We start from the raw sequence: 24,621 nt of genomic DNA on the forward strand, positions 1-24,621 counted from the left end.
TGGTTTCAAACATGCCGATGGGCACAAGCAAGAGCAATGGTTTTTGTAGTCACAAACTAGAGTGGGCAAAGCTATAGAAATTCTGAGAAGAATACAAGCTTTCAACATCTGTTTTAACATTTTGTAGATAAAGTAAAACCTACCGAACAATCTCCAGTTCTTATAATCTTAGATGGGCGTTAGAGCCATGTTATTAATGTTGATTTGATAAAATCAGCCAGAAACAACCATGTGACAATTTGTATCACCACATTGTTCAGTAAATAACTGTTTAGTGTTGTGTATAGTTTTTATTAAGTGCATGTTTTATAGTTAGTGAAGTTGACAAACATGGTGGGTGTGATTCCTGACAGGCGTGTCACAATGCTTTGGTATGATTTGTTTATTTTAATTTCTTCACAATCCTTCCATCGTCAAAAATAAACTTCAAACAAGGAAAATGTTACAAGAATTTACCCTATTCTGTTCACGATTTACAAAAATGTTGACAAAGAGGCAATTTGCATGTTGTGTGAGAAATTGTTTCAGACAATAAAAATTGTACTCCCTTAATACATTAAAAAAAATATTTAACGCATGGTTTGTTCTTTGTAATATGAGATTTAATGTTCAAACCACCTCCAATAACTATTATATAGCTGGTCAATTGAGTTAAATATACTACATGATTTTGAAGTTTATTGAGAAAAATATTATGGTCACCATCGGTTGGTACAGTGAAACAATGATTCATTTGAATTTATCTAATAATATAGCGGTTACTTAAAAACGAAGTTCTTTACAAAATTTTGTAACATCAAGAGCCCTTGCATGGAAAATATTGTGGACAAATATTAATGTTCCTCCAATAATCCGGTTTACTCTACAGAAAGCAGATAGACAGTAAAAACCATCTGGAAAACAATTTCTGTTATGTAACTATTAGTCAGGGCTAGATCATAGTGAACTGAGTTGTCATGGTGTACATCGTGTCTAGGGGGGATTGTTGTTACACACACATTGGTTTAGACCTACTCAGAGTTGTAATTCAGTTTCCATTTTTTGATAAATAACTTGAGGGGATCCTTTTAAAACATCATTTGTTCCTGCAAATATTATTGTTGGACGTTGTAGAGATTTAGCCGCTTGGTTATAGACCTGTTGGACATCAGCTGTCAATTTTACTACTCCATCCACATAAATCTTTCCCTTACTGCATGAACTAATAATCTTTTGTAGTCCTTTACCTTGGCTGTCAGCGTACAATTCTACTTTTATACTTTATCGATTGAAAGTTCATAGCTGTTGTTATCATACTCATGAACATGATTGGCCCTTTCTTTGCTTGTTTGTTAGTTTTGTTTACATAGTTTTTATTAGACTCCTTTATCTGTAGTAAATCGGTTTTTTCAGTAAGGACTTGGGAGCTATTTGATGTTGAAATGGCAGTTTCCATTTCAGCAAGTATTTTGTGTTTGGGTTTAAATTTATAGCTTTTTGACCGTTTTTTTAAACTGCCATGGGTTTTTTGTTGTGTTTCTTTTACCTGATGTGCAGTCATATTGCTGTCACTTTCAGAGATCAATGTCACAAGCTGTGTGTTTGCACTTACCTCAATATTGCCTACTTGAGCTCGAGGTCCAGTAGAGGTAGATACAAAGTACTTAAACATCATGCCAGATACATTCTGATAATTCAACTGTAAATGTGGATAGTTATGCCAGAGTAGTGCCAGTTGGGAGCGTTTTGTTAAGATGTCAGAGTGACGAATTGTGCATACTAATCTGCTGCCTGTGTTACCCAGTGGGTCCAAAGAACCACAACCTATCAGTTGTATAAGAATGTCTGTGAAAGTGGTCTTTTTGTCTCTCCATTAGCCTAAACGTAAGGATAAAAGAACACAAAGAAAACACAAGAAAGGGTCTCACAGAAAAGTAACAAATTGCATGCCATTGTTGGTCTGAAGACCATCATATGAATTGGAATGAAGCCAACGTAATACATCGGGAACCACATTATTTTAAAAGGAAATTAGTAGAGGCAACATACATTAAATTGGCAGACCAACCAATCAGTCAACCATTAGGCCGCTTTGGTTGCCAATTATAAAAAATGAACTAAAAAGAAAACCAAAAGTATCAAACAGATTAGGTAGTTGTAATAAACCAATGCGGAGTCACAGTATGGTTTGAAGAAGTTCATCTAGCATTAACCAATAATAAAAAAAGGTGCCATTCCTGTCTCCCTTCCTTTTCACTGCCGCCATCTAGTTTCTGCCGTGACGATCGCCATTTGCTATTGGCCTTTGGTCAGTCATAGGTGGTTGATCGACGAATGCAGACGTATTGTGACCCGTATTCTGTATTTCAGTTTTAATGATTAGTATTGTGCATAGTTTTTTATTAAGTGCATATTTTAGAGTTAGTAAAGTTGACACACAACATGGTGGTTGTGATTCCTGACTTAGGCGTGTCACAACACTCTGGTATGATTTGTGTATTTTAGCCTAGTTTGTAATTATGTGTTAGGTTAGTTATTTACCTGAAGAAGAGATCAGATTGCAAATCTTCGAAACGTAGTGTTACTGATTTTTTTGTTTCACTGAACGATGGCAAATGTCCGGTAAAATGCTGTTTCCTTCACAATCCTTCCATCATCAAAAATAAACTTCAAACAAAGGACTGAGAGTAAATTACAATTTTATAAACACAATTCAGAATCAAATTTAATCAAATTACTAATTTGTACAGAATAATAGGTTAATACTACAGATAGTTAGGTTAAAAGTTTAAAAGTATGGTATAATTATAACAAATCTATATTAAACTTAGTATTAGGTTTTAACTAAATGAGTTTAGCAAGTTACCTAATTTTATAAGAAAATGTACAAACAAATTGTATATTATTTGTAGTAACAGTTTTGTACTGACGGAGTGTTATGTTGTTGACAAATGTTTCATTTTCTGTTTAATGTGTTCAAAAATACCTTCTTTAGCAATTTGATTCATTATTTGTGGAAAGTACTTGTTGAAAGTGGTACCTTGATACAATCTGTAATTGTGTGACTCCTTTATTGGTACATCTGGACTATATGCATTAAGGAAGTCACTTATATTAACAGCTTCATCTGCAAGACAAAATGGAGCCAATGCACAAACTGTAACTATTACTAAAGGGCTCAAAAAAAGGATTTCCTCCTTCAACTCTTCAATAGAAATTCTCTCAGGGCATCCCAGTTGTTTGAAAGTACAGTTAAGAGAATCACAATAAATTTGATATAACTCATGCAGCTTTTTCTCTCTGACTTCTGGATTGGCACTGGTCCAAACAAATGTGACTAATTCCCTCAATGGTGTGGCAAATTTAAGATTTTGAAAGTCAAAGAGTTTTACACCCAAAACATCTCCTGAACTGTTGTATTTAAACATCATATTTGTGCACCAAGGATCATTTTGGATCACAGCTGTTAATCTACTCTTTGTTTTTTCAACTCCTTGATAAATATTGAAAAATGTTTCTCCCTCAGATATATCTCGGAAGAAATCTTCAAATTCCTTGTATTCTTCTTTATCCTCAAGGTAAGTAGCCATACACATAAACAAGTTTCTCATTAAATGTTTGAAAACTTGTTCTGTCTTTTCAGTTGTAATTGGGTTTTCCTTTACCAGAGATTCAATAATATCAGGGTGTGTTTTATGTACAGCTATCGTGAGTGCATGGAGCTTAGCTGATGCCTTGACATAAAGTTGACAATGGTCAAAGTCAAGTAGTTTTTGTCTATCAACCATGACATAACCTGATCTCTTCAGATCTTCAAGTACAACACAAAGTGGATTCGGGGACTTGTAGTGTCTGGGAACAATATTGTGTTTCATCAATTTATAACTTTCGGTAATAAACTCATTGTAATACTTGGGTTCTCGTAAATAAGCTTCATTCAAGACATCCCTGAACTGCTCAACAAATGCACCAACAACTAATGGAGCTTTAATAATTAAAGATAGTGAATATTCAGCTGAATCAAATAGTTTCTTGTACACAATTTTCACTTGTAAAATGTTGCTGCCATAATTGTTTCCAGGTGGAACTGCAGATTTAGCATTGTAGCTGTTGATGACTACTCCTTCCTTGTTTTCCTCATCGGATTCAAGACAAGACTTCAGAAAATCAGCTGTCAGCCAGTCTGGGATATTGGGTTCTTCCATTCCTTAATTAACCTGTAACAGCCAAGATAGCAACTGTTAGACTCGAACAATAAACAGATTATTTATGTTCATAAGTATTCTGGAAATGTAGTTTCTTCAATTTCAATTTCTTCTGTAGAATAGTAGTTTGGTTGTTCAAACTTCTTTTCAAAACAAGGTAAAAGTTCACCACCTTACATGATGTGTAACTGGCTCACTGAGGGTGCATGCAAGCTTTCAAGTCTATAGCTAGTTTCATTCTCAAGATGTCCTGTAAACTGATACACTAATGCACAATTATACAGAAAAAAATAAATACAGTTTAGTTTGAAGAAGGTGCCGGTTTTAGCCAGTCAGTGAGGAAGTATATTAAGTTTAACTCCACGTCTAGTATTATACTGGTGAATATCATTTCTAGTTAGAAAATTCTGTAAATTTGTTTTGGTATATAATAGTACTTGAAAAAGATACAAATGTATAACTGTGGGGATTTTTAGTTGAATGAAAAGTGGCTTACAGTGAGCAAGTGAACGCCCTCCTGCAATGTTACGGAATGCCTTTTTTTGTAATAAAAGAATATCATTTGAGGGGTGAAGAATGGCCCCAAGCTAGTATACCATACAGTATAATATGTGATTGAAACAGACTGAAATTTTACATTCTTAAATATTCCACACTTACCGTACAAAGTTTTTCAATTTTGATAGTAGGTAATTTACTCTTGATATTTTTTTAACAAACTGTTTCAATATGCAGGGACAATTGTAACTTATAATCTATATGAAATCCCAGAAGCCTAACAGATTCCATGTTAATTTCTTGCTTAAGGCTTAGAGTTAGGTATTGTGTTTTTTGAGGAAAGGGTCTGCTCTCCTGCTTGTTTAGTGATATGTTTAAAATAATTGAGTTTTGTGATGGGCCATTAAAGTGGTGTCATCAGCTTAAATAATCAAATGAACATTTAAATTTTGAGGCAAATCATTTATATATACTAAGAAAAAGAAGGGACCTAGAATGGAGCCTTGAGGCACCTGTCTCGATGGGTTTTATAGATGAACTTTTATTTTTTATTGAAACAAATTGACTCCTGTTAGATAGATATGACTGAATTATTTTTAATAAGCTTTCCTCATTACCGTAGAATTTTAGTTTATTTAACAGAATATTAAATGGAACACTATCAAAAGCCTTACTAAGATCACATAGAACTACAGAAACTGACTCTTTTCTTTCAAAAGCATCCAAAGATAAATCAATCAAATTAAGGACTGCAGAGGTAGTAGATTTACCCTGCCAAAATCCGTGTTGACATTTGGAAAGTAAGTTTTGTGACTCAAAAAAATAACTAAGCTGATTGTACATTAAAGATTAAAATATTTTACAAAATGTAGGAGTGATAGAAATAGGTCTGTAATTTTAGGGCAATTTTTATATCCTTTTATGAAAATTGGGGTTATTTTTGAAATTTTGAGTGATGTTTTCAGGTATTTTTTGTGACTTATCCAAGGACTTTGACTGTGTAAATCATAAACTGCTCTTGTCTAAATTATCTCAAATTGGAATTCAAGAAAGAGCATTAAAATATTTAGAATAATATTTGAAAGAAAACAAATAACTATCATGAATTCTGGAAACTGCCACCTATTAATGCACCTGAAACTGCATGCAGCGGACTACAATATCATCAGTACAATACCAGAAATGCAAGAAACTTCTGCCTTCCAGTACACAGACTAACATCCACTGAGAAGAAACCGAGTTACACTGGAGAAAAATATGGAACATACTACCAGAGGAAATAAAGACACCCAGTTTTAGAAGACATCTAAAAACCTGGCTGCAAGAACGGCCGTTTTATTCCTTGAACAAATTTTACAATTGGAGACAACCATGTTTATAAAGACAAAAAATTAAATGTATTTTGAACAAAGGGGAACATTTTGAACACTTACTTTGATCACAGGTACTTAAAAAATTGGGGTTTACTTGTAATACTTAATAATTTACATTGTTCAATTGTTTTAAAATTCAAATAGCTATAACTACTGAATGAATCCACTTTTTGAAGTCAGGTTTGCGGCATTGTACTCTGCTAAGTAAGACCTTTAATTTGATACCAAACTTGACCTATGCTGCTATTTAAGAATTTTGTCTGACTCCTTGTGGACCGTCCCCCAAAGGGATTATCCGGTCGGTAATTGGGCAGATGTGTGCGTTACTATCACCAGTAAGCACGTGTGAACTTTGGTATTTCTTTCTATTGTGGTTCAAAAATTAAAAAAGAGATTCCAGACTTAATTGACACCCTGCATATATATATATATATATATATATATATATATATATATATATATATATATATATATATATATAATATGTAAAAGCTTTGGCAGTAAGTTTAAAATATTTCATGATCTCTTTATGGGGCCTGTTAATGGATCTTTGGTTGGAAATGAAATATTCTAACAATAAAAGTCCAAAGTCAGATAATAATTTATATAACAATGAATTAAAGAAATTAAAAGAGCAGTTTGATAAGACTTACAGCTTAAGTAAAATTAAAAACAAAACCAAAAGTTTATATACAGATATAAGTTGAAACGAACGTACAAGACTACTAGAAAATATACCAAAGTACGCTATTTTGATAATCTAATTCGGAGTGTAAAAAACAAAAGTAAAGTAGAATTAGGAAAATTACTAATAATCTTGCTAACAGTAACTGTAAAGCAAGAACAGCTACATATGAGGGTTAATCAAATATAATTGGTAATTTTGTTATTTTCCTTAGAATGCAGGTCCTAACTAGATAATGCTTTGTGTAGTAGATGTTTGGTTTATGAAGAGTGAGGGAACCGTTCTGGTTAGTGGTCTCTTCGATATTGCCGTTATCGAGCGAGAAGTCCCTTCGTCTGTTGCAGTTTATGAAGAGTAAGGGAACCGTTCTGGTTAGTGGTCTCTTCGATATTGCCGTTATCGAGCGAGAAGTCCCTTCGTCTGTTGCAGTTTATGAAGAGTAAGGGAACCGTTCTGGTTAGTGGTCTCTTCGATATTGCCGTTATCGAGCAAGAAATCCCTTCGTCTGTTGCAGTTTATGAAGAGTAAGGGAAACCGTTCTGGTTAGTGGTCCCTTCGATATTGCCGTTATCGAGCAAGAAATCCCTTCGTCTGTTGCAGTTTATGAAGAGTAAGGGAACCGTTCTGGTTTCAGCAAACTGTCTGAAAATCGTGTGTTTATGTGCGCAAGAGAATTTAAGATTGGACGAGAACAGGTTGAAAACCAAAGGGACACCATACAGATGACAATATTCGTGATGTTCAAATTCTGCTGGAAAAGTCCTTGCAATGATTTTTTTGGACTATAGGGGACAATTTCCTGATTTGTCAATTTCCTGCATGAACAACGTTGTTATCACAGAATAGTGTACCACAAAGTTCCATTCTTGGATCTTTATTTTTTAACATTTATATTTATATTAACTTGGCTTTAAACATCGAGAATATGGTTGTCAAGACTTTTTCTTTGTTGATGACTGGGCTCAACTTACGCTATCTTTCTCTGGGGTTCAAGTTCTTCTTGTCCAAAAATGTTTATTTTACAAACAAAGCTATTAGAAATAATTGTGGTAAAAGAAATGAAACACCTTGTAAACCATTGTTTGTTCAACTTGATGTATAAATTTTGTATTTCTTGTATGTACAGCATTTGCTTTTTTGTGTTGATAAAAATGTACCAATTTAGAATCAATGCTGATCTTCACTGTCATAATACAAACAATAAAAACTCATTGAGGATAAAACAATATAGTTAGTCACAAAAACTGGATGTATATCGCAAGTAAACTTCAACTAAATTCAGCACTTATTGATATTAAATTGTTTTCAGAGGGAAAATTTAAAAATAATAAGAAAAAAATTGTTCATCCAATTTTAACAATTTGTTTATATGACAATAAAAAAATGTATTGTTGACAGACCTTTCAGCTCTCTATCTTCTCAATTTGATTTATCCTAGTAAGTAATGGTAATTCTGTAGTTTTGCTGAATAACAAAAAGCACAGACCCCTTTCTTAAATTATTATTATGTTGATGTTGGAATCTACATATAAGAGTATCAAGCTAACTTGTCGAAGTTGGTGCAGTTTGACCATGTTTTCTCACAATGAGTTTAGATAGAAGAGAGGGACATTCAAATCCATACTTGGCTTCATGAACAAAGAAATTTTTAATTTCAGTTTACTATAACTGTTTGTCACTGAGGAAAATGTAAACTGGTAAAATTGTCCAAGAAATGTAACGAGAGTTAGCCTTATCGGTGGCCAATCATTGTAAACATTATAAGATTGGACTAATACATCCATTGTTTTAGCTTATAAATCGTATAATAGTAAACTATTTGTATTAGTAAACCCAATTAGTAAATTTCGTGTAATTACCGATAATAAATTAGATGCAACAGATTTGTTAGATTTTTATTAATTTGTTAACAATGTTCAGAGCAGTTTAAAAATGGAGAAATCCTTTTCAAAAAGACAGCAAGAAGCTACTGGTAAAACATGTTTCTAAACACTATAAAGACAATAAATAACATTAAATTATGAAATATAATTACATTTATACTGGGTATTATTAAAGTTAAATTATAAAATCAGATAAATCTTGATGTTTGTTTAAATTGCAAAGTGCATAGTAAATTTTAGACCTTTCTCCCCTCTGATCAAGAGATGACTTTCTAAGGAATGTTTGATCGTACCTTTTGTAAACAGCACAAATAGTGAAAAACAACATTTCGTTCAAGTCTCCACTATAAATTAACAATTAAATTTTGAAAACAAGTAAATTGAAGCTAATATTTTATGATAATATAAACGCAGCAACTTATCTATTTGTTCAAAATTAGATTTTTCTCTCTCTCTCTTCCCCTCTCCCTCTCCCTCTCTACACGGGTTGGAGCAGCAACTCAAAGTAAACTTATTACTTATTACGTGCCTCGGGAGGTTTTGAAAGGTTGGCAAAGTTCAGGTTTGATTTGTTTGTATCTGGTATTATTTTACTATTATTTAGGTTGTTTCCAAAAAGTTCTGTTGACTAATTTTTGAATGCCATATAATTACTAGAACTCAAATAATTTTCTTAAATATATAACCATGTTGTGCTCTATATTTGTTTTTGCCTTGTTTGTTTTCGTTTTTATTAAAAACTTGTTTTAAAACAGTTCATAGTGCAATATTATAATCTTACATGGCAAATTTAATAACTGAGTGTTAAAAATTAAAAGGTCAATCTCATTCAATGCCTGTGCTGGTAAGCATAGGTCTATACAATTAAAAAAGAGACTGTTACGACTTTATTTTTACATATAAAATTACAAAGTATGTCCCATTTTAAAGTTATGATGAATACATACCAAATGCTATATAAATATTTTTATTGGTTATTTATACAAAATTCTCAAACCTTTTTACACTACATTGATTAAATATTAAAAAATACTCATGAAATTTCAAGTGTTACGATGCATATTGATAGTCTTTAAAGTGAAAAATCTCCCATAATTGTACAAAAAAATAAGGCATAAAAGTGCTTAAGTTTAACATTGTTCTTATGGGGTAAAACCCGAAGTGTGTCACTAAACCTGGCATTAAAGCCAATGCATACGATAGATAGCCCATAAACAACAATATTGTATTGTTTGTTAGAGACAATTGGACCACTAATATCATTACTTGTTATTGTGTAGGAAAATATTATTTCATTCATGTTTCAATTTGTTTAGTAGGGTTACCTACTAGTGTTTCCAAGCTATTAAGGAAAATACAATGTTAATTAGCACAGAACATTACAAGTCTAATCTTTTTATTCAGCTACTTTAAATATTACAGTTAATTTGCCAGTGAGGTAACTCTTTAAGATTAAAAACATTTAATAACTTGTTTAGGTGTGCTTAAATATTTTAATTATTTTCTTAATATATTATACAAAATTAAACTCATGAATGACTTTTTGAAATGGTGGAGGCTCTAAAAATTAATATTTTTTCTTAGAGCACAGATTTTGTCTGTTTTTAAACAGGAAAAGGTTCCACAGAAACTTATTTACATTCTTAACAAGAGAGCTATGTTCTTTATATATCTTATAAAAACAAAATGATAATATCAAAAATATACAATAATAACAACAATTCTAAAACAAATATCATGGTCATTCACTTTCTGTCTACGTTTTACTGAAAACTTGCCTAAACTTTTCCGTGTGTAATAAATGTGTGTAATAAATTACACATACAAGTTTTCATAAATTGAGACTATAATATGAACTTTTTTTAAAACAAAATGGTATGGCTAGAAAGATGATTTTAATTACATGAATTTTGGAACACTAATTCTCCTGGTAATGTTTCCTATAAAAATATTTACAAATATGAATTTACTTAACTAGACGTTCATTTTTTAGCCTATATTAAACATGTCATGATCCAAACAAAATTATTATATATTGTAGTAATGAGTACAGTATGTAAGATCTGTATCAGAACAATTATATACATAAACATATAATTACCAAATTGTGCAGAAGTGATGCAGAGAGGGTTCTGCAGTGACAGGTGTGGTGGGTTCTTGCAAGAGTTCAGTGTAACAGATCTGTAGAAGTGCTCACATCCTCGAATGGGGCCTGAGGCTCCTGACCTTGTGGTTGGGATTTCCAGCTCTGACCTTCTTTCTGATGGAGAGTAATTTGCAGAAGATGATTGAACCGTGACTCTGCTAGATTTGATACTTGGATACTTTAGATACTCAGATTTTAAACTAGAATATTTCAGGAAAATATTTGCTTACATACCATTTTCACCTTACGTAACATTTAAATTTGAAACTAATAAGACTTTAGCATTCAAAATCATGTATAAAATTTACTACCTATGCGTGAAACAGTGTTCAATAGTTATGAAAAATCATCTGTTATTTCAACGATATTTAGGTTAAATTAGGTTAATTACAATAAAAGTCAATGAGAAATAATTGTGTTTTACATTATCAATGTTTTATAGTCATAAAAATTACAATTTAATGTTATCTTGAAAATTACGATTAGAATATATTGCAGCAGTTTTTTAATGGTATACTTTGAAGGAATACTTTTATGAACATTCTTTGGCTGTTATAAATATTACCAAAAAGTTATTATTGTATTTTCTTCGTTTTTGTGGAAATATTTTTGTGTCACATGAAATAAAGCAATTATTTTGTAAACTTGGCAGTCTGTATGTATGTGTTAATCTTGCATATTCTTAGGCACAAAAATTCTCATTATAATTAGCATGTAGTTAATAAATTCCTAAATACATTTGTTTAACTAATAAATTTTTTTAATATTTTATTATTAAATAAATTGAAATGAAACTGGAGTTCAAAGATTATAGCACCACTATAATCAACTCTGTTACAAGAAAATTTATTTTTTCTATTCAATGGCCAAACAGTTAACTAACTATATCTGTATGTAAACTAATACAAAAAGTAGTATCTATACCAAAATAATATGTTGGCTAAGGTTCTTTCGCAGGCTAGGAAGTAGCTGAAAAAAAATCAATAAACTGTTGCTTTCTTAAAACATGTTACTTTGTAATTTTTGTAAATATAAATCTTCACATAACATATTAAATACTTACATTTATCAAGTACATGTTTACATTTTTCTACAACATTTGTATGTCTTCAAAGTAATTCCTATAAATCTCTTTAAAATAATAAAACATATTTACATACCAGCAATGCTAGAAAATATGTAGAACTATCAATATCAAATACAACAATAAAACAAATGAAAATAAAGTATGAAATAACTACAAATAATATTGAACCTAATTAAAAGTTATCACACAAATAATAATTTATACAGTAATAACATGTCTACTAAGAATTCTTTCAATTTGGTTCTGAATTTTATTTATTGTTAACATGTTGTAATAATTTTTAGCAAAATCCTATATTTTCAAAAACATTGCTAGAGTAGCTGGAATAAAAGTGTCAGTGGTTGCTGTGGCACTATACATACAAACACACTTATCTTTGTTGTAGTGATTAACAAAGATAGTCATGTACCAGTACATTGTAACTGATTACATAACAAGTGCTTTCACCTGATATAAAATTTTATTTGGTTGACATATCTGTTTGTTACTACAACTATTGTGAAAGGAAATAAATATATTTTAAGTATAATATAGTAATACATTATTTAACTATAATTTTGTTGGATAATATTTATTTTGTATAATTTAGAAGTAATTTCTTAAGAATGATTTTAAAGACATTTGAATAATTTTAGTTCATTTTCAAACAAATAGATGTATAAATTAAATTCTTTCTTAAGTAACAAATTGTGTAACTGTTTACTGGAAAATTATGTTGGTAGCACCAATCAGTTTTATTCTTATTTTTTTAACATTTCCATTTATATTAGGTATTATGAGTGTATTATATAAGAGTATGTAAACTTAAAATGTTATCATTTAAAATGTTAACATTTATGTCTTTAAAATATTTTTGTTACCTTATGGAATGATTATATGACAGTTTTTAATAAATTTACGGTAATCAGTCTATTCTAGATTACATAATCAGGATTGGTTCTGTTCTGTTACACTCTTGTATGTATATATACTAGAGATGAAGATGATTGTGTATATGTAGAGGGCTGCCAGGAGTCAAGCTATGCCTCAGGGGAGACTACTATTATGTATACTATATATGTATTAAAGATGAAGCTGATTGTGTATATGTAGAGGGCTGCCAGGAGTCAAGCTATGCCTCAGGGGAGACCACTACTAAATATATATAACTTAGTGTTTAGTGTTTCTGAGAAGAATATCACTGAAGAACTGAGCTTAGCAACTGTGAGGCACAACTGGTAAATGAGTAGTGAGTCGGCTCTAGGATTATAGTGACTTTAGTGGCACCACACAGCTAGCCCACTCAGTGTCAATTAATAATACAGTAGAACCCCTCATATCCGGCCACCACGGGACCGAGCCCCTGGCCGGATAACGATTCGGCCGGATAAACCAACCTACAGTACACAGCACTTGACGAAACAAAACAATTGTACTGTACTGTACTAACCGCACTGGATATAATCAACGAACTGTTTACAGGTTAAACCTACTAGCTCAACTGAGGACAACACAGGAAAATGTAAACAAATAGATACACCAAAATAACGCAAGAGTCGTGGGAGACTAGTGCGTGCAACTGCGCGTCTGCAAGCCGTGGTAAATAAATTTCGATATTGGCTTCCGGGAAGTGGCCGGAAAAACCGAGGTGCGGTAAAACCGAGGCCGGATATGAGGGGTTCTACTGTAGAGGGACTATTTCCATAAACTCCTGCAGATTAAGTAGCATCTTTTTGTTTTGTTATTGATGGTCTGTTGATGTATGATTTATCAACTGAAATATATTACCAAGTTACTCGTATATAGTTTTATATGTTAGTATTTCTGACCCCTCTTCATCATCTTCGTTTTCTGTTTTATTGTACAGTTTCTATATTACTAATTTTTATTTGCAGATTCCATTAGTTAGATCAATTTTAACTGATTTATTTGTTGAGTTTACAATTTAAAAGTTTGTCATATACTTTTTTTATTAAATTAATATTTTCATAAGTACTCTAAAACATAATCTTGCCAGTAAAAACTATCAGCAATAATTGATCAACCTGGAAAAGTTGAACTGGAACATTATAATTTTCATTTTATGTTATTCTCTACACGTGTGTCCTTGTCAAGTTGTCTTCTCGACCTATTCAGGAGTTTTCCACTTATTTTTAAGTTCTAATGGAAGTGTTCTTATATTTTTAAGGCAATTGTCATATACTAGAACCTCTCATATCCGACCATGACAAGACCTAGCCATGATCTGAACGGCCAAAAGTCTGATATCGGAAGGAGCAAAAACGACTTTCCCAGGTAAAAAAACTACATGTATGCAGTGTACTACAATAAGCGAACAACTTTATTGTACTTGTAAATACCAGCATTCGTATGTTGCTGAATACATATCAAACATTTACAGTTTTAAATTAAATGAAAACATGAATAAAATCTTAACGTATGTACAGTACCTTATTTAAAGAATTCAGTAATAGATTTTTGCCCGTCCCTCCACTTTTTGCCCATAATACATCCATCAGGGTTGCGTTTAGATGTTGCTCGATGTATTTCAGCACCGCAACCAAAGGCGTCTTTAGCAGCAGAATAACTCACTACGTTGTCACTTGCGGTTTCTTCTTCCTCGGCTTTGCACAATAACAATGATTCTGACGATGTGATCATTGAACACAAAAGGCCTCACAAAAATAAAAATGTCTCATTTATTGGAGTGTTTGTTCATAAATTAAGCATACTGCATGTGTGTTTATGGTCAAATATTTTTTTCCTAGGATTATCCAACTTTTTTCCGTTCTGACCACGGTCCAGTTCTGTCAGGGTCGGATGTGAGGGATTCTAATGTGCCTCAATAGCACACATGGTGTCTTTATACATTCAGCAATTTTTGTGTGCTTACTCTATGTAATAAACTCGTCAAGTAAGATCATTATTAGCTGTCTAACTGTTGTGTAAGATTGAACAGCCATTACTGGACTTTAAGACCACCAGGTGAACAACAACGCTAGGCTGGGGATTTACATGATTGAGCTACTAAGTATTGAGTCCTAATTGTTACTAGACATGGGATAATATATTTCAATTGAGTATCTTCAGACTGATAAATTACTTATAATTTAATCATAATATCTTTTAAGGGTTTAATTTTAATAAAGTGTCACATTGAAGAACAATCACACTTTCAACAATTGACTAATTGTTACTTTAGTTTTAAGTCAAATACATTTATCTGTAAGATAGGAGCTTATGAGTACATTTATGTGTACAGAAATTGTAAAACTATGTTCAATCCTTATCAAACATGCAACATTGCTGGACTTGAATTACACTGATACCTTACATTCTAAGATAAAAGTTTAAAATATTTAATAAATTATATAAAATTACGCAACATTCATATATATATATATATCCTATATTACCAAGCTAAGCCTATAAATGATAACACAAACTACAACAAAAATATGTGAAGGCCTTAAAACCTTAAAACAAACCATAAACCTGAGAACAAACCATAAACCTCAGAACAAACCATAAACCTAAGAACAAACCATAAACCTTAGATGTAAAACAACATTAATTAACAAACTTAATTAAATGTGAAAGATTTATCCATATTACACACACACACAAAACTTGTTAAAAACTTGATAAAATGATGAGTAAGTAATAAATATTTGATAAAAATTTCCATGAAATACGGAACTTGTCTTTAAATAGTAAAATATCATTAACATAATACGGTGTCTCTAAAATAGATATGTCCCTGTCTAAAAGTACTTGAATACCACAAATTATACATGGTTCCTTTTTGATTTTGCCTGATCCAACATTTTCTTTATATTTTCAAAAACTCCAAGTTTGTCAATTTGCTGGAAGAACTTTAGATATAACTTGTTGAATGTGGTTCCCTCGAACACAGTCTTGTAGACTGGACTTTCTTTGACAGACTCCATTTCCAAAATATTTCCATTGAAATAGTCTTTTAATTGTACCTTTTCGTCAGCCAGACTTACAGGCACATTCATACAAATACGATACAGGATTAGAGGACTCCAAGTGACTATTTCTGATTCCAAATCTCTTAAAACAATGCTCTTCTGGTATCCTAGTTCGGCTAAGTTGGCCTTTAATGACTTACAGTAAAGTTTGTAAAGATCATTCAACTGGGTTTCTCTGACATTTTGATCAGCAGAGATCCACACAAAAGTCATAAACTCCTTCAGTGGAGAGGAGAGTTCCACAAGCTGAAAGTCAAATATTTTTATATCGATAACGTTTCCGTTGTTGTCATACTTGAACATCATGTTGGCACACCAAGGATCGTTTTGTGTCAGAGCTACCAAAGGGTGGTTTAAATGGTTATTTTCCTCAAAAATGTCCAAAAAGAGTTCGTTATCAATTGCTTCTTTTAGTATATTGAGATACTTTTCACAACCCGACTTTCCTTCCAGGAAAGTGGCCATGCAGCGAAAACTGCCCAACACCGTAAATCTTGTAATGTTTTCATAAAGTTTCAACAAATCTTGGCTCCGGTTCAAAACTGTTTCAAACATTTCAGGTCGTGTTTCGTATAAGACCATTGACAGAGCATGCAGTTTTGCTGAAGCCTTAATATAAAGCTGGCAGTGGTCAAAGTCCAACATTTTATGGCGGTCAACCATCTCGTAGCCCAAAGATTTCAGATCCTCCAGTACAATACAACCAGGGTGTGGTGATTTGTAGTGTTTTGGAACAATGTTGTGTTTCATCAAGTCAAAAGTGTTGCTGATAAATTCATTATAATATCTCTGTTCAATCATGCATCCTTCATTAGAAAGTTTCTTGCCTTCTTCTGAACACTGACTCTGCTCAATCGGTGCTTTTACAATTAAGGACAATGAGTGTTCAGAATCGCTACCCAGTTTTTTATAGATTATGTTCACTCGAAACATCATACTTCCATAATTATTACCTGGAGACACAGCGTGTTCAATAGAGTGGCTTATCTCTATTATGTTTTGGGTTATTTGTTCACCATCTGATTCCAGGCAAGACTTGAGGAAATCATCTGTTAACCAGTCAGGTTTATCCAATGCCGCCATATTTCTGAAACAGCCAATACAATTTTCTCAACTTATATATAAAAATTTTCTGTGACAGAAAAAGTAAAATAAGATTTTTTATTGAATAGATAACTATGGTGAAACTGGTATTAGAATTTTCATGATTGGAAACTATGTAGGGTGACTCAGAAAGCTAATTCAGGTCATCACCTTAAGGCACCCTTCTGTTAGTTGGAACTGCTGTATATGAGAAAATAACAATCTGAAGACAGCCTCTCCGAGGATATGGATCTCCCCTCAAATCACACTTACTTGACCCACTTCATCTTCTTGTAGTCCTGCAGGACTTTAATCATCAGCCCTACAAAGATTTTTAATTACTGGGGAAAGCTTGTGTTGTTTCCATTAGTAAAAAACATGTCTGATTGAAATTAATGCATCAAATTTCAGTTCAGGATGAGGGTTGGCTTCTCCAGGAGTTTCATGGCTAGAGGAAAGATGGTTGCTACACAAAGAGGTGTGAATTTCTTTGAGCATCTCAATCATCATCTCATTGAGATTGTTCTGTAGTTCCTCATGTGATCAAGAATATATAGCAATGCAATGTCACTAGTTGCTAGCAATGGCATTGTCCACTGCTTGTTATTGAGGTAATAACCAGACTTGGATGCACTAATTAGCACATTTACCTGCATATACATCCTATATACTTCTTTACTTCGTGGCTTTGGAGGCCCTCCCTATCGCTGTAGTAGAAGCTATCCGTGTTGTTCTCTATTTCTCTATCAACTAGATAAGATTCCTTGGATAATTATTTGGTGGAGAGGATATTGGAAGCAGCCGGGTTTTTCTATGTGTTCAGATATTTTTCTGTTTGTTGAGAGTGTACTATTATTTTTATAATCCCTTAAATAATTTCTTGAGATGATGGGAGTCCAACAATTGTACTGGAGAGGTATGAGAAGAGTTGTGAGAGAAATAGTGGATTATATGACCAGATAAGTTATTCCTTCTATAACAGCGATGGTGAAGAGTTATAGTTTATTCAATGACATTCATTCCACCTTGTCCTTGAAGGCATAGTTTGTCTTTAATCTGAAGCCCCTCTTGTGCACTTAGACTTAATGGTGTAAAATCTTTGGAATGAAAAGTAAGAACTCATAATCTGTTGTGGCTCTTATATTTAATTATATTCTCTGCCCTGGAGGCTTTAGGTCAATTTTTTGCCTAGTAAGATGATTTAAATTGCAAAAAAGACACCCATTTTCATAAGATTAAGGCAGATATAATTTATTTTCTTTGATAATAGACTGTGATGATCCAAACTGTTGTTGTGTCAGTTTAATGTTACTAAAGCATTTGACAGTGTGAGCCACTTTTGTATTGCTTATGTTTGGAGTAAAATGAGTTAATTCGACTTGGCTTTTAAGAGTAAGTGAGAGTTCTCTGTAAGTGATGTTCGACAGAGTTTGAAGTGATAAGTGAGAGGTTATATATTTATTATGGTATTTGACAGGTAAACCGTCATCAATCATATGTCATCTATTTTTGGATGTTGTTTTGAGGTCTGTTAAAAATTATAAATACTACTTAAGACCTGCCCTAGAGGTTTGCTTGTGTTAAGATTGCTGGTTAGACTTTAAAAGGCCATAATTGTTACTCAAATAAAGATGTCTTAACAAAGATTTTAAATTTCCTGCCCTATGAGTGAGACAGTTCAAAATGATGTGCTACATCATCTCCTTTTCATTAAAAAATTTTAACCAAATTCAAGATGGCTGCTGCTGTCACCATAGCCCTTGAAAGTTGTGAATCCGGCAACATAATACATACCAGACGCAATTGTGATTCATTGCAACCATTCGATTTTAGTAGGTAAACAAAGTTTTGCCTCATCCTGTATATAATAACATCTGTCTTCTTGTGTTTAAAACCATCATAATAATGCTAACTAAAAAACTACTTGTGGTCTTACAGCAATTACTACATCAGATTTTGACACTCAACATATGCTCAGTTTGTCCACTTGTAGGGAAATCTATCACAACAAATTACCCCCAATCAAGACAAACTTGGAAATCATATAAGAAATATTAGAACTAAGAACCCCTTGATCTTGAGCTCATTTTCTTATCTCATCATCCCCTACATGGAGGCATATCGATGGAACAGTTTAGATTTGGCTTTGGCAACATATCTTGTACGGAGATTTGTTCGTTTATAGGTTTAAGATTCTTCTTTTAATTTATCAGGACTCGTAAAACTTGAATTTTTTAAATCTAATTGTGCATTTGGAATTAAGAAAAACCCCATTTCTGTAATTTGATTAGACTGAATCAATATTTATAATTGCCTTACCTTTTTCAACACTTTTTGATTTTTGATACTAGAGACATGCATTTTGTAACTGTTAAACAAAAACTGAAGTGTTTAGTAACTGAATTTACTTAACTATAGTATTCGTATATTTAAGAACATCTTTTAAATATTTTTGAATATGTTTTTATGTGCAGTAAACACGATCATCACCAATGTAACAATGCTCAGCCACATCCCATGGAGTGAACATGCATCAACACTGAACTCTACTTTGCCTGTATTGAAATAAAGCTTCACACAAAACATCAAGTTTATAGGTCAGCTTGTTCTCGATGTAGACTTCACTAATGCTCAGCCAACCACAGCATTCAGGTATAATGCTTTAAAAATACCACCATCTGTTACGGCTGATTTTATTAATAATTATTGTTAGTTAAAGTTCTCATTCATTAGTATGTCTTATTCATATTTCCTCTAAATATTAACACCTGGATAGAAGAAGTAAACAAGAAACATTGTCAACTAGTAAAGATTAAAATGTTGTACATATGTAAATTACCAACATTTAAAAAATTTAAAGGTTGGTCTTGGCTAACGAACTTGCTCAAGGTATGTGTAAATACTGTTATTATATATGTACCAAGCTTAAATTCAGTCAGAAGTTATAGCAGCTATTGAGTTTCTCTCATATTACTATGTTATTATATACTTCTCAAAGATTTTATAGGCACTGTATTAAAAAATCTCACAACATATCATAAAACATATAAGAACAAATACACTTAAAGGACAATTGAAACAAAAGGAACTTTTGCATTGCATTTATGAGTTAGTTATAATTTTTTATGTGACTACCTGTTTATGTCAAAAGGTTTTAAAATTAAATTATAAATTTCCAAATTACTATTGTAATGAAAATTAGAGCCAGAACATTACTTTTTTAACACAAAATATTGACAAGGGTTTTTAAATGAAAGTAGAGGAGATTTGATTGTGATAAAAAAACTCAATCCATAAAAGAACTAGAAATAATGTCAAATAATTCAAGTATCAAAAACGAGTTTGAAAATAACAAATAATATATGTCAGATATCTTGTTACATTACACCGGAACACAAAGTGGAACTTAATTTAAACTTGATCACAAAATTATATTTGATCTTCTAATCATTCTTTGCCTCTTAACTTTCATCAATTTCAATCTACTACTGAATTTCAAAAGCTTCTTTCTATTTGAGACTTATAAAAGTACAGTATGGGTAGGAGGCCATATGAATGGATTAAAATAGATTTTTATAAAATAAAAATGTACTGAGGTTTTTCAATATTTTTTTGGTCTTGCTTTGTATAATAATTTAGGAACATATAAATGGTAAAATAGTAATCTAAATTAATTAAAAATTATTAGCTTAATTGTATACAAATTTAATAATTACTTTCTAAATTGAAGTTTCAAGTTATATATTTATAAATCAGGCTTACAAGCATACTTCAATAAAAATCAGATTGTCATGTAGAGACAATATGATTATAATATCATGGTTTCACTTCTCTTTAAAATGTTTTGAGTGTTAAAGAAACTATTTAAAGAAATTCATTTATATAAATTTGGGATACTATAAATAAATAGTGAACATTTATCAAAGTTTTATGAATCTTCTATAATAACTTCTTTTTGTAAAATAAAATATATTTCTATAGAAATACATAAAAATAAACAATTTCACAATAATTTAAAAACAAAGCAGGATGTCGGAATGGTTAAATTGGTTTGTTAATTTTTATTGTAGAAGATGTCTTTATTTACACACTACTTTTTTAACTTGGGTGTAATAAAATCAGTATTTCTATTAAAAATCCAAGTTTGCTGTTTTTAAATCATAAACATTATTTTTTATATATTTGTGTGTGGAAAAACTAAAAATATATTAAAATATTGGTAAACTTTTTCATCATTTATCAGCTCTATTATAACGTTTAAAAAAAATCAAAATTGTATGCCATTTTTGTTGTTTTCTGTACTCTGTAAAAGTATAAATGGGAAATGTTTAAAAATTATACTTTATTTGGAATGATTCAGCACAACAAGTTTTATATACCGTTTGTTAAGGCCGAATTAACACACTTATACGCATGAGAAATTGTGAGATATGGTTGCTGGCAAAACATGTTGCCTATCTTTACAAGTTTTGATAAAAAGATGAGATAGGGTTGCCAGTGAATCCTGTTTATTTACAATCCTTACATGAGGGTGTTGAAGGCAGTGTATTCCCAAAATAAGATTGATAAAATAGGGTTGCTGCATTATACTGATGCATTCCAATGTTACCATTAGGGTGGTGAGAGTGTTGTCGGAAAAGCTTGTAAACGTCTGATGTTCAGAAACTTGCAGGAGAGAGACACTGGTGGTTATCGACAAAATTATTGGTTATATAACTTTAGTAAGAATGGCCAAAAAATTTTAGGAATCTTTTATGTAATTTCATAAGAATGGTAGACTTATTTTTAGGTGGCTACTATAAGAAAATATATATAACAAGGTGTTGATGAAATCTATTTTCGGTTGACTCTCTGACAGACAGACATCCTAGTAGCTTGCTGTCTTATGAGAATAATTATAAGCAATGACGGTTTTAACAAATAATTCACTTTTTTGCTTGACTATACGTTTGTGTAAAGTTATAACATAATTAACTGAACCAAAAATTGATTAGAGTCTTTAAAGTATGTCATATTTTGAAATGATAAATATACATTTGCCTCCAGCTTTCACTCTTGACATACAAAAAATTCTGAAAATGTTGTATATTGTGTAGGTAGTTTCAGTTCCATTTTTATATTCAATCAGACTAGACTAAAAGCTTGTTTAAAGACAATTTTGCGCTGATATATTTGTTGCCATTTGTAAACATTTAATGGGCTACAGATGGTACAAATTTAATCAAAATCACTGAAGTCTGGATGAAAAAGTTTGTTTTACACACAGACACTGGGTTTTAGTATAAAAATCACAATTTATTACTTTTTAAACATTTTAAAATTAAAAGAATATTAAAACTATTTTCCCTGAAAATATGTAAAAGAAGTCTTAACATATTGAATTTCATTATACTGCACACAATCCATAACATGGTAGCTTATTTGTTGTCATTTTCATTCTGTTTTCCCACTAAAATATTATAATGAGATTTTTAAAGTAACTAAGTTTTTCAAGCATGTAACTGGCTATAAATTATGATAGCTTAAACCAAAGTAAAAACAGGTGTTACAGATTATTTGATCAAATTCGACAAAAATCTAAAATAATATTTTTTAATAATGTACGGTACGGTACCTGAAAATGTACTAAATTAGCTCAAAAAGCCAAGTTTGGAAAACCCTTTCTTTTGCTTGGTACCCTTTAATACTGATATATACACATGGATATTTTACAAAAATAATTTTTACGGCACCCAAGACACATGGTATTAAAAATTGTGATTGTCCTTATGTATTTGCAATATGGGATGAAATATGTGAATAATATATCAAACTTACGTCAGAAGTTAGTACTCACTCAATAATTGAGCGAGAGAATTGTGAGTAATTCAGATGAACATTGGTGACCAATCTTCTGTTGGACTATTCCACTGCAGGAAATCTCAAAGAGGACTAATTTACCTGAGGAGATCCTGACTGCCAGTGCTCACTTGATAAAACATGCATTATCTGCTTCCCAGATGTCAACTACAGAGAGATTCTTATCTTTTGCTTCAACTAGTTATCATCTCCTTCTTCACTGACAATTAATTTATATTATATGTTATCTTGTGTTTTTGTTGTTGCTTAGTTGATCTACAATAGTACAAGTATTAATGAACTTAAGCATTAGTGTATTTGAAAATACAGCAAATAACTTTATAAAATTATGTTAGAAACAAATTCTTAACATTACAACTAATTAAAATTATTACATTTTATACTGGACTTTGTAATTTGCCATTTATACATTACCTCAGTATTCTGAAAGGAATGTATATTGTATAAATGGTTTGAGTTGCATGTTTATATTCAATCAGAGTAGAAAGGCTTTTTTAAACATAATTTTTGTGTACATACTCAATTTAAACATTTAATCAACTACAAGTGACAAAAATTTTGCATTTCAGACAAAAACTATGTTTTTTAATATAAAAAAATTAATAATTTATTAAACATTTAAAATTAAAAGAATATTAAAACTATTTTTTCATGAAAATATTCACAAATTAATTAAAATCATGGAATAGAGTTTAAAGGATTACACAAATAGCTATTTGTATTTGAATATTTGTGTTTTATTTTATTCATTAAAATGAGACAAAAAATCCTGAATGTCCTATCGACTTATAAAAAAAAAAAATTACTAATGTACATAAAAAGGCAAATATGGCAGTGTGTAATCTGTGAAGTGTCTTGCAGTTCAGTAGCAGCGGCATGTTGGTGTAATTAAGGCAGTGTTAATTGAAGCTAAAAAATAAAACAAAACTATATAACGAGAAACAGTCCTGAACTCAAAGAACTTTTTATAAACTACTCTACTTGATAGAAATTCATATAAAACTGGAGTATATACATGTAATAACTATAACTGCTCTAATTTATAGAAATTCATATAAAAATGGATTATATACAGGTATTAACTATAACTGCTCTAATTTATAGAAATTCATATAAAAATGGATTATATACAGGTATTAACTATAACTGCTCTAATTTATAGAAATTCATATAAAAATGGATTATATACAGGTATTAACTATAACTGCTCTAATTTATAGAAATTCATATAAAAATGGATTATATACAGGTATTAACTATAACTGCTCTAATTTATAGAAATTCATATAAAATGGATTATATACAGGTATTAACTATAACTGCTCTAATTTATAGAAATTCATATAAAAATGGATTATATACAGGTATTAACTATAACTACTCTAATTTATAGAAATTCATATAAAAATGGATTATATACAGGTATTAACTATAACTACTCTAATTTATAGAAATTCGTATAAAAATGGATTATATACAGGTATTAACTTTATATACAGCAAAACTTAATAGAACTGGATGATAAGATGAAGTTATTATATAGTAGCAGGCTTAAATATCTTAATAGACAAATGTAATTCTTTCTGAGAAGGATTATTGTTCAAAATTAAATCTTAGAAGTAACAGTTAAATATATTAAACTTATACAGTAGGCCTACTTAATAAATATTTTTTGTAGACAAATATAAGAACATTTAAGTATTTATTTAATAAAACATTAAATAGGTTTAAGTGTATAAACCAAACACAACACAATGTGATCTGGGCAAAAAGTTGTAACAATGAAACAATCTTAAGTTTCACCCCTTAAGAGAAATGTTAAACCTCAAAAACATTTTTACTACCTGAT

General features: G+C 31.1%; 1 protein-coding gene across 7 annotated transcripts in view; it reads right to left on the reverse strand.

Annotated features, from left to right (window-relative positions):
- The window catches only part of LOC124356562, a 37,247-nt gene extending 14,303 nt beyond the window's left edge, over positions 1–22,944 (reverse strand). Inside the window, exons 1-3 of one of the 7 annotated variants that reach the window (XM_046807635.1) lie at positions 22,731–22,902; positions 10,725–10,927; positions 2,679–4,196 (exon numbers count right to left, since the gene is read on the reverse strand). In XM_046807635.1, the coding sequence (XP_046663591.1) occupies positions 2,916–4,184 (1,269 nt within the window). In that variant the 5' untranslated portion in view covers positions 4,185–4,196; positions 10,725–10,927; positions 22,731–22,902 and the 3' untranslated portion in view covers positions 2,679–2,915. Of the gene's footprint in view, positions 1–2,678; positions 4,197–10,723; positions 10,928–14,148; positions 16,918–22,730 lie in introns of those variants that run through there. The other 6 variants (XM_046807638.1, XM_046807634.1, XM_046807639.1 and 3 more) reach the window with 6 other exon arrangements.
- Positions 22,945–24,621: the final 1,677 nt, after the last annotated feature.

This window comes from Homalodisca vitripennis, chromosome 3, assembly GCF_021130785.1.
Source record: "Homalodisca vitripennis isolate AUS2020 chromosome 3, UT_GWSS_2.1, whole genome shotgun sequence".
Taxonomy (NCBI): Eukaryota; Metazoa; Arthropoda; class Insecta; order Hemiptera; family Cicadellidae; genus Homalodisca; species Homalodisca vitripennis.